The 11,777-nt window shown below is 39.3% G+C and overlaps 2 protein-coding genes across 5 annotated transcripts in view; one reads left to right on the top strand and one right to left on the bottom strand.

The window, feature by feature from the left end:
• The window catches only part of pgs1 (phosphatidylglycerophosphate synthase 1), a 21,172-nt gene extending 19,767 nt beyond the window's left edge, over positions 1-1,405 (top strand). Inside the window, exon 11 of the mRNA XM_032503189.1 lies at positions 866-1,405. The gene's annotated coding sequence lies outside the window, so the exon portion shown is untranslated. The remainder of the gene's footprint in view (positions 1-865) is intronic.
• LOC116671747 (cytohesin-1) overlaps positions 1-11,777 on the bottom strand; it is a 21,882-nt gene that overhangs the window by 2,090 nt on the left and 8,015 nt on the right. For 2 of the 4 annotated variants that reach the window (XM_032503210.1, XM_032503211.1), the window contains exons 3-12: positions 9,896-9,960; positions 9,308-9,374; positions 8,377-8,495; positions 7,587-7,780; positions 7,022-7,170; positions 6,492-6,603; positions 5,834-5,910; positions 5,659-5,730; positions 4,735-4,889; positions 3,812-4,650 (exon numbers count right to left, since the gene is read on the bottom strand). In XM_032503210.1, the coding sequence (XP_032359101.1) occupies positions 4,572-4,650; positions 4,735-4,889; positions 5,659-5,730; positions 5,834-5,910; positions 6,492-6,603; positions 7,022-7,170; positions 7,587-7,780; positions 8,377-8,495; positions 9,308-9,374; positions 9,896-9,960 (1,089 nt within the window). In that variant the 3' untranslated portion in view covers positions 3,812-4,571. Of the gene's footprint in view, positions 1-3,811; positions 4,651-4,734; positions 4,890-5,658; positions 5,731-5,833; positions 5,913-6,490; positions 6,604-7,021; positions 7,171-7,586; positions 7,781-8,376; positions 8,496-9,307; positions 9,375-9,895; positions 9,961-10,070; positions 10,276-11,777 lie in introns of those variants that run through there. The other 2 variants (XM_032503212.1, XR_004327341.1) reach the window with 2 other exon arrangements.

The raw sequence follows: 11,777 nt of genomic DNA, 5'->3' as shown, positions 1-11,777 counted from the left end.
CCTTAGTTTTCAGAGGTCAACTGAGTTTTTTTGGCCTGTAACATCAGTCTTCTAAATTCAGATGAAAACAACTGAATACGATGCACACTTAGTTCAGTCTATTTAACAGAAAGGCAATAACGATCACACAACACAATAGAAAAAAAGCTTCTTCTTTTTTTTGTCCCATGTTTAATTAGGGCCTGTAATTACCTAAATTCCGTTGTTTATTTTGAATCACGCTTTTCTTTTTTTTCTCTTTTCTTTTTTTTTTTACTTAATTGTAACATTGATGGAAAACGCACAAAATAACCACTGGCTTTAGGTTTGTAGAACAGCTGTTCATATTGTCGTTGTCATCTGTTTTAGCTGCGTATCTTTTTCTTTTTTTTCCCCCTGACAGGAAAAAACAAAACGCAGCCCTCCAACAATAGCTTTGCCGGTTTAAAGGTTAAAAAAAGAAAAAAAGATAAAGCCCTTATCGTCAGCACAGGCTGTCTATTGTTAGAAACTAGTGACAACAGGTTGCCGCCTCACCAAACATGTTAAATGGCCTCTTGTGACAGTCAGCAGGGTTATTATACAGCTGATGGTCACCCAGAGGCATGATGGATACTTGTTGCTATGGAGCTGCCTGCCCTCTAGTGGGGGAACTTTGATTTCCCACTGTGGTTTTACACATTGAACTAACCCCTTTTTTATTATTTTACTTTTTTATGACATACACTATACTATGAGTTTTTTTCGACATACTATAGTAAGACTTTTTATGACCGTTTTATTGCATGCTGCACTCTATACTATGGCAACCGCATCATTCATATTCCCAATGTAGGAACATTTAGAAACCAAACTAAATTAAATCTGTTCTCTGTGTTGTGCGCAGGAGACTTTGGTTTTCTTCGTTCTTATGGTTCGAGGTCTTGTTGGAGGATGGTTGGCCCGTTCACACAGGACACTCGAGTATCACCGGCATGCTGGGAGTGTTTAGCCTCGCCTCGACTACAACCCTCATCAGTTCGTCCCAGGAAGTGACTCGCACAGGAAAGGATACATGTTGTAAATTCAGAGGCTAAATCCTGTTTCTGTTTTGTTTTTTTGTATTACTCCAGAGATTCTGTGAATTACCTGCACAACTGTTACTCTTTAGATTGTTCACCTTTTAACAGCTGACATCTTCACATTGTGGATTTTTTGTTATTGTTTTTTTAGTATAACAAACTACATTTCAAAAGAACTGCTTTGACTACTGTACATACTGCACTTCTCCGAGAGACTGATGGTAAACCGATGGGTGTGGTGAAGAATTACAATCCCTTGAAGAGCCTTAATGACTGTTTTAAAAGAGTTTACAGACGTAATCAAAGCTAATTGTACAGTGTGTGTTATTATCTTTGTAAATTAAAGGACTGTGTTTTTAAAATGACTTCAAATGTGTGACCTTTTTTGTTTGGTGCAATGACTGATTTACCTTTGTCTTCATATGAAGATATTTTATTTTAAAGGTGCTCTAAGCAATGTCACCCGTGTTTTAGGCTATTTGTTGTCGCATTCAGTAAACATCTCCTCACCATCCACAAGCTGGCTGTCCCCAGAACACACTGTAATAAAAATAAAAAAAGCGTTCTCTGTAGACCGCCCAGGGTCTACAAACGGCAACAAAATCAGACTGTGTCCACCTGCATCACGAAGCATTCCCAACCTGTGTTCCAGCCAATAACCGACAAGAAGGATTTGGGGGTGGGGGGTTAGTGTTCAGAAGCACCGAAGGGAGGGGACGGGATGAGGAGGAGGGAGGGGCGAGCTATTCTCCGTTGACAAAGGTTACACCATAAGTGTAAGCAGAGACAAAAAAAAGCTCTAAAAATATACTGTACCCACCACCGAACAGCTGACAGACCCAGTCACAGCAAACCGCTCATGACCATAGTGGAGCATTACGCAGCTAAAGAGCCAGATATTTCCTCTAGGAGCTGCTAGACCAAAACTAAAAGAGACTTTGATTCATCAGGTGCCTAGAAGCACCCCACCAATAACCCCATCGTAAATCACAAGTTTCCCACAATAACCTTATGAGGTGATATTATTTCAGTATTTTGTCTTTGCTGCCCCCAAGTGGCCAATAAGTTGTTGCAGTAATTGCAGGTTTAAAGAAATTATTGGTTAGGTTAGGTTTAAAAATAATAATTCTTATTTCAGGGGTACTAAAGTTATTTTTACATCCTCCAGCTATAATTGTTTTATACAGAGATATTAAAGTAGGTGAGTAACTGTGAAAAAGACCTTGATTCTAAAATGCATTTCTAAAAGGTAAATATTTGGTTTTCAAATTGGATTTTGCTAAGCCGTTTTAATTATAAAAACAAAAAAGCCCCTACAACTTTAAATCTTAATCTTTTCAACTTTATACATTTATGACTAAGCAATAAAGCCCAACCGATATTAGGCATGTCCCAAACTATCGGTATCGGCATTTAAAAAAAAAATTACAATGACAAGTAAATTATTCTGATAAATGACTAAAAAATAAAATAAAAACGGACTGTCAACCATGTTGTTGGCGTTGCATAGTTTGTCCACCAGAGGACGCTCTACAACGTCCCTGTGGGGAACACTGACTATCTGATCTTTTTATTGTGTTTTTGTTCAAAGGACTTTAAGTTTAATATAAGTTTGAATTTGTATACATTTTATCAGAACTTTTAATATAATGTGATGTTCCTCTGTTCTGTTGTGACAATAAAACAAACGATTATATTATTTTAGTGAGAACTCGTATATCACTACAAATAACTGTTAGTTTGTGTTTGTTTTGTTACGCGTTTCTGGATGATTTTTAAAAAATATATATATCGGCCAATATATTGGAATATTTAATTAACCAAATATTTGTATCGGTATCAGCTTTAAAAATCCTTTATTGGTCCGGCTCTACTCAAAGCAAGAAGCTGACTAAAATACGTTGAAGTCTTTTGTGAGATGCTGCTCTGATCTTGTTTATGTTTTTGCATGGAAATATGTCACGGGTTGTGACAAGCCGTAGCCCGCACTGTTTTTTGTTAAAATCACATGTCGCCCCGCTCTGCCAACAGAGTGATTGCTACATGTGAAAAGATTAGATGTAGATATGAAAAGCAGGAAATAACTGTGGCACAAGATTGATAGTGTGATGACATTTGGTGTGCATAAGGGATTGATTTTCCTAAATGAGGTCACTGTTGGTTTCATCAACACAATGTGCTTGAGCTGTTGAAGCTCTACAGTCACATTCACACTTTTATACCAGATTTTATTGTATTGTGGTCTTCATTGTCTTCACTGTGTCTTCTAACTTTTGTTATCCAAGCAGCGTAAAATCATCCATAAACAAAACAAACGTAATCTGGTTTACAAACACATTAACATAACTGGTTTCACTTATCGGTTGTTTTTTTGGGGGCATTTTCAGCTTTTATTTTGACAGGACAGCAGACGACATGAAAGGGGAGAGGGGGGGGAACTACATGCAGCAAAAGGGCTGCAGGTCGGAGTCAAACCCCTACACATGGCCGCCCGCTCCCCCAACTGACTTATCCGGGCGCCCCACTTCTTGTTTCTAAGGTTTGAATCCTCAGCTCGATCACAACTGATTTTAAAACAGCACAGCCTGAGTGGAAAGGGAAACTTGTGTCAAGTCTAACATCCTCATTGACATAGGACAATCTTAATTAACAAAGCAATCACAATCATTTTGACAAAACAATTACAGTAATTATGTATTTTCCAGTTTTTCTGGGTTTGAAATGCTACATTTAAATTTCATGACTAAAGTCAAGTGATGTGAAAAACAAAGTTGAATGTTGGATTGCAAGCCTTTAATGAGACACAACTCAGAACAATAAATTACAAGATATCTGGATAAATAAATAATTAGCTATTTATGCATGACCTTCATTTTCATCAACAGTTCTTTGACAAAATACCAACAGCAGTAAGAAAACTGGCTTAGAAAGGCGCCATTTATGGCAAATCTGACTAAACAAAGTCCTGCGTCCCAGACGAGATGACTAAATTTGGTTTCCATCCGATATCTTCATTAACAGCTATAATATAGGTTTATTCCATGTCTGAAAAACACCTTAACTGATCAAAATAAAGATTAAAGTGTCTTTCACAGCGTGAAGAAAGGCTTTGATCAAACAGCAGCAGGTGTCTTTTTCCTCACCTTGTGTTCAAATGCAAACTTTCAGTAAGTTTCATTCGGACTGATAACCTCTCCTGCTTGAGTAGCTGTACGAGGGGAATCACGCATACAGCAGATTGTAAGTGGAGTGGTAGTTCTAACCAGACGGCACAGCATCGATACAGTACTGCAGAAGTAGAGTGTTCAAAAGAAGGATATAAAAACTGACTTTATCTCTAGATGGGAATATAACTGTAGAGAACAAGGTGTTTGTACTGAAGGTGCACCAGTTCAGAAAACAAAAAACAGCTTCTTTTAAAGCTACATCCTCTCTGTGAGGTCCAAGTGTCACTGCAGCAGCACGAGTATCAGGTCAACATCCAGTCTGCTGCAGTAAGTCAAGACTTTCAATGTTTGATGCTCAGCAGCTCTACAGCCCCTTCAGAGAGGAGACCTTCTTCTTCCGAGTAGCCAGCATCTCGTAGAACGGGTCTTTGCTGATGGCGGCTCTGCGGGTGGAAGATGAAGGAGGGTTAGATACGAGACTTCATGCTGAACATCTGCAGAACAGAGACAGTTTAAATGTGGCTCACTTGATGCTGTTGATCCATTCATCCTTCTCCTCTGCGGTCGGGGCGGAGATTCTGTAAAAGGTGTGGTTTCCCTCGACAACGCGTCCGTCTGCCTCCGTCTTGCATGCTTTGATCACCTGATCTTTGTGGTCTGAGATGAAGAGCTCAAAGCAGTTCTGTGAGAGAGCACATAAAAACAAGAGGACTATATTACTATATATGACTTTTTACTGGAATAATAATATACGATTTTTTAAACTAAAATAAACTATGACTTCTTTCGATATACTATGCCATAACTTTTTTGACATACTATAGTAGGACGTTTTCCAACTTTTTTTGCTGACATACCATACTGTGACTTTTTCATCCCTTCATCCGATTTACTATACTAGTCAGGATATACATACTATGACTTTCCTACAACTTTTTAGTACGAGATACTATGACTTTACTACTTTTTTCGACATATTATAACTTTTTGTTTTGACATACATTACTATTCTATGACTTTTCCAACTTTTTTCCCCCGTCATACTATACTATGACTTCTTCATTACTTTTTTCAACATCCTATATACTATGATTTTTTTTCGACGTACTATACTATGACTCTTATGATTTTCTTTTCTACAACATACTATACTGACTTTGATTTTTTCCTGCTATAGTACAAAAAAATCAACATACTATAGTATGACTTTTTTCAAGACATTACTTTTTTTGACATACTGTCTTTTTTATGACTTTTCTTCCCCGCTATTCTATGACTCTTTTATGAATTTCTTTTCAACATATTATACTATGACCTTTTTTTAGTAGTAAATGTAAGTTGAAATGTGTCCCTGATGTAACTAGTTAGAACTTAACGTGGCAGTGAGGTCTTAAAGGCAGAAATGGTCAGTTAAATGGCAAAATGTGGCAAAGAGTGAATAAAGAGATTACCGGTTTCTTGGAGTCATCAACTTCTCTGATACTCAGATTTTCCAGTGGAATGATTCCTCTGGGTTCTTTATCCTTGTAAAAAGCAGAGAGACACAAGTCTAAGTACTTATTTCAGCCTAAACACAGCATTTATCAGATATCTCTTCTTTTATGTAGCCAATCAGTAATTACTTACAGTCGTGTATTCAAAGTAGTAGAGGCAGTTATCTGTAAGAATAAACCAGCGTCTCTTCCAGGTCTTAACTCGTCCACCTGAGGAGAGATTACAGGTGAGCTACCTTTTCAATAAAAGACACAAAACTTGAGTAATTGGAGCAGAAAGCTGGACGTTATATGATGACTCTGAAGCACACTGACTGCACAAATCCGCAGGTCAAATATCGAGCCGACTGCAAAGGAAAAAGCTGAGGTCTTGGGTCAGTAACCAGCAGTTAGAAACTACTTTTTACATCCGGCCTTAACAGCATATAGCATGAATGATCTTTCTTTTATCTAAATCAAACTGTGATGTGAGGGTGAATGCACACAGCCAGTGAGAGTAGAAAGGCAGGGAGGTGTGGGGGGGGCAGCTCAGAAGCAAAGCAGTGCAATAAAGCTGTGGAGTTCAAAGGTACATACCTCCTGGAGTCAAAAACCCATGAAACACAAACAAACAAGAAGAATGTCAACAAAAGAATATTACAAAAACACAATACTATAAGTTTGTCCTTCTCATGTCAAAGGTGCGGTTACCCATCCAGTCCACTGGAGGGCCTTCCAGCTCACAGTGACTAACAACAGGATCAACACTGAACAAGTTAAATCCACTTATTTCACCACATGGATGCACATACCGAGTTTCAGCAGCCATCCTTCTCTGTCAGGGTTAAAGAAGGTGTGTGTGAGGTCATTTCCATCATCCTCTGGGATCTTAAAGGGTTCATTCTTGATGCTGTCGTACAGGTTCTACAGGCAGTGATGGGATGCAACTAAGTACGTTTAGGAGGAACTTCACTTGATTATTTCCAATTTATATTACTTTATACACCTACTCCACAACTTTGCAATGACAAATATTACATTATATAGTAATAGTACATTTCACTCCACTACATTTATTTTACAGCCTTCACTTACTAGTTACTTTGCAGTGTTGAATTATTAATACAACATATGATAAACTAAAACATTATTATATATTTTAATGGATTAAGATCCTCAGCAGTAAATATAGTAATTAATATGAGCCCCACTTTCACCAGCTGCAATATTAATGATACTTACATATTTTTACTTTTAGTAGTTTTAAAGTAAATATTTTAAAAGTTTCTGTTGCTTTCTATGTCAGAAACAGGGAGGTTTTAGGAAAATGTCCATCTCTCACCCTGAGTAGCTCCTCTGGCAGGTCTCCTCCATCATTGATGCCTCTGTTCATCGCTGTGAATCTCTGAACGGAGGGTTTGTCCTTCACATTAGGGTTGTGTAGGCTGGTGTTCAACATGATCACAGCAAATGACAACACATAACAGGTATCTGTAAGAGAAGCCAAAGTGTGTGTGTGTGTGTGTACTTTTTCAGGACACAACCACTAAAAAACAACAGAATTTAAAATGTCATGTTTCTCAGTACTATTATATAGCTTATGTGGATATTTTCTCTAACTAACATACACTTGCTGGTGTTACTTACACCAGCTAGTGTATGCCAAGACAAGAATGTGCATGCATTAAAAATGATTTCAACATAACAGGAGATAACATTGTCTGCAATGTGTATTTGTGATTGAATGTGACCAGAATACAAACTGTGAAAAGGACTTTTTGGCAAGAATAATTGTTTTACTGCTGACCCCTGAATTAAATTCTGTATTTTTACTTTGTGTATCTTCCTCAAAAAAAAAAAGGTACAAAAAACTGAGACTGTGATCTTCCCCACACATACACACGTACCTGTGCTCTGAAACACTCCGGGGTTACAGCGACAGTATCGCAGGGCGAACGCCTCCATCATGCGGTCAATCTTCTGAGCCTCACCCGGCAGCCTGAAGCTCCACAGGAACTGCCTGAGAGCCTGAACCAGGTTCAAGTCTGTGAACTCGTGTAACTCCAGGAAAGCGTGCAGAACCTCAATGTTGAAGTCATCTCTGCACAACACACGCACGCACACGCACACACACACGCACACACACACGCACACATACACACACGCACACACACACACGGGGGAGTAAACAGAACAACAACTGGATCAGGAACTGAATGCAGCTCTGTTTAGCTCCCCGAGTTGGCAGCTAGTAGCGTTGGATGCGATGTAAAAACAGATAAAAACAGATTAACGGATGATCTTTTAGAACTGCTAATACACCATAAATGCATATTTGTAGCATATTAATAACATATTGGTAAGGCCTGATTTGTTCTCAGTAATGTTGGACACATACAAACATGAACAGCTCTGGAAAAAGTCCACTTTTTTTTATTTTTTTTTAAGAACGGGTTATGTGGGTCTGTTAATATTTTTTCGGTAATCCTTTTGAACATGTCAATTAATGATGGCTGAATTCCATTAAGCTGATTTAGTTTCAGGGTCCTGGTATTGTGCATGCTGTATCACTGTCATTATTACTGGGACATTTGAATAGAATGAGGGCATCTTTAATGTTTTTAGTGATGCCTGTTTTTTTATTCTATGACAAATCAAAATGTCTTAGTTAGAAGGAGCATCTTCAGTTTCACTTACCTCTCCCCTAGGTAGTCGCCGATAGCGGTTTTATTAAGCCCCTCACCCTTGTAGAGAAATTGGGCGATGTCGTTGCTGGTGTTTTTCAGCAGGGAGCTGTCAATCAAGAAGCGAATCCCCTGACGGAGAAAATCAGAACACACAACACGGTCTGAACATCTTTTACACAAAACACAAGTAGACTGAATATGAACTTCTTCAATATCAATCTTGTCCAAAGAGGTACAAACACCTAGGGGTTATATGAATCACTTGTTATTATATTGAAAAAAGTCCAAGACAGTCTTAATATTGATCTAAAGCTGCAACCACAGTCAATTGGGGTGGCAGTAGCTCAGTCCATAGGGAGTTGGGTTGGGAACCGGAGGGTCACTGGTCAAAATCCCCGTATGGACCCAAAAGTTGGGAGTGTGGATTGGGTGGCTGGAGAGATGCCACTTCACCTCCTGGGCACTGCCAGGTGCCCTTGAGCAAGGCACCGTACCCCCCCGACCGCTCAGGCGCTGGTTCAGCTGGCACCCACTCACTCTACATCTCTCCATGATAGTGCTTTAGTATCCTGAGCATGTGTGTGTATTTCAGGCCTGTTGTGAGTACTAACAAAAAAAAAGTGTTGTACACAGAGTGCAGTACAGTAATTTCCCCATTGGGGACTAATAAACAAATTATCTTATTATCTTATCTTATCTTAATTAATCATTTTCAGCCGGTTTTTGCAGCTTTTCTTTTGTGAGGATTTGCTTCTTTTTTCTGTCTATGATTGTAAACCAAATATCTTTGGGCTGTTGGTCGGACAAAAAAGAATAATTGATAAATCAATAAATCACGACAAACAATAGAATTAATGACAATGAAAATATTGTTTAGTTGCAGCCCTACACTTATCTATCTTATCTTACATTAAGGAGGCAAGAGCCTGGTTGGTTCTCACCTTCTTGGGGTCCATGTTGAACTTCTTTCGGCCCATGGCCATCTGTTTATTCCTCTGCATACTTTTTCTAAAAAAAGATAAATAAACAGGACAGACACTTAATACATGGATCTGCAAAACAGACAGAAGACAGAAAATTAATAACAGCAATTTTCATAAACATAATTGTGGGTGGAGATTCATTCTCAACCTTGGGGGCACATATCCCACAGCCATCTTCAGCATAAGACGGTGAATCTTTCAATACGGGTGACAACCCCCAGAATAGCCAAGTAAGTGGACCTTGTGTTTAAAATATTTATCTGAATATATTTGGGGTGTGAACTGACAAAAAAGCAATATGAGGACATCACCTATGGGTCTGGGAAAATGCAACGACCATTTTTACAAACTGAACAATTAGACAAAATATTCAACAGATGAAAAGATAATGTAATTAGTTGCAGCCCTAATTCCGACAAGGCAGTGGGCTCTGCGCGTCAGGCAGCTTTTCTGTCTTTCCACATGAGCACACTTCCACTAAAACAAAGGTTGAGTGGACCATGGCTGTCCACACATAAGCAAAAAAATGGTTGAGAGATACTTTACCTCTCTTCAGTTATGCCCAGGCTGTCAATCTCATTGGTCACCTCTGCTATCTCATTCTTCAGCCTCTGAGAGCAGACAGACAGAGAGGAGGAGAGTGATGAAACAGAAAGCAGGAAACTACAAACATACACAGTATACATGTGATATGTGTGTGATGTTTGACCCTTTCACACACACCTCTGGAGATGCTTTGATCTCACTGGCAGCCCAATCCATTTCACATGGTTGTCTGTTCCAGCTACATCTCACTGACCAACACATCCAGACAAGCACTTCTTAGAGAAGAGATGACCCAGAAAAAAAACCTAAAAGTGCAGACATGCTTCACTCTCTCAGGCCAACTCATTCTTCTTCATGACAGGAGTTTTGTGGAACAGCCGCCGTCTGCACAAAATTCTCTCTGGGAGCTGCAGCACCTGTTCTGTTGTCAGAGCCGACCACCCTTCCTGATTCCCTGTCCCCGCTCCTCCTCTCCCCTGTGCTGACCCAGATTTATCAGCGTGCCTTCCCCCATGATGCCCCCCCCTGGTCTGTTTGAGTGCCACACTAGTGTGGAGACAGGAATATGCCGGATCAAAGACTTTGGCTGGCTTAGCGGAGCTGCCCGGAGCTAACCCGGAGCTAACCCAGGGTTACAGGAGGAAAAAAGAGAGGAGAGAACAGATGGAGGAACACTGAGCCCAGAAGAAAAGATAATGAACTAAGATTAGATAATTATAGAAGAGAAAGAGAAGTAGACAAGGCCGGTGTCTCGGATTAGAGCTACAATGAGTGAGTGTGTGTAATATGTAATATGTGTGAAAACCAGGTTAACAAGGTAAATAACTTCACTTGTCTGAAATCCTCCATGGTTCCTCCATGATTACACCCGCTATTAAACGAATAGCGTGCTTTGTCTCCATTACTGGAATACTTCATGGCTCATTACCCATCAGCCCACCAGGGCAACACAGGGCGGGGCTTAGAGGAGACAAGCGCCGAGCAAGAGTTGACATCTGTAATAAAGTCCATCAATCTAGTTGCACAGCGTCACTACCCAGAGGCTGCGTTTGTCTTTATCTTTGTGTGTGTGTGTGTGTGTGTGTGTGTGTGTGAGTGTGAGTGTGAGTGTGAGTGAGAGAGAGAGAGAGAGAGAGAGAGAGAGAGAGTGTGTGTGTGTGTGTGTGCGGGTGTGTGCGGGTGTGTGCATGCGTTTTTACTGACTGAGGACAAGGGACTAGTGAAGGGGTTAAATAGCATTTAAGATAATCTTAATCTGGTTCTGAATACTAGTAGAATTTTTTTGAGTAGTTTGTTTAATGGATAATGACATCTTTTAGTTAAAAAAACATGTGCTTCAGCTGAAGAAATAACATCATGGTGGAAAGAATATTAATTCTACTTCACTGAAATGATAAATTTATCAAATGATTAGATGATTGACAGAATCTTAGTCAAGTCATCTGCAATTCATGTAGCAAAAACAGCAATATATTTCAGGTTCCAGGTTTTATGTCACTTTTTTATATATCTTAAATTTTGCATTTAGTTAAAAAAAATAAGCAATTTATGGACAATTAATCATAACATAATTGACAGATAAACCAGTCAATTATTTCCTCGATTCATCTTTTAGATGTTATGTATTCAAAATGTCAAAAAATAGTAAAAGAAAATGTTCATCACAAGTTTCTAAAACTCATGTTGATGTCATGACATTGCTCTGTCAACAGTCCAACACCCAGATAAAGAGTTGACACAACAATCCCCCTAATTCATTTAAGGTTGAAGGGGGATTGAAGCAGGGGGTCAAACTGTCCCTCCATACAGAGAGACACACACACACAAAGAGGATCATCTGTCTTGAATGCATACAGTAATGCTCTGGTGGTCACCCCCCCCC

The sequence above is a fragment of the Etheostoma spectabile genome, chromosome 21 (assembly GCF_008692095.1).
Source record: "Etheostoma spectabile isolate EspeVRDwgs_2016 chromosome 21, UIUC_Espe_1.0, whole genome shotgun sequence".
Lineage (NCBI taxonomy): Eukaryota > Metazoa > Chordata > Actinopteri > Perciformes > Percidae > Etheostoma > Etheostoma spectabile.
This window is presented reverse-complemented; position numbering and strand designations above follow the sequence as displayed.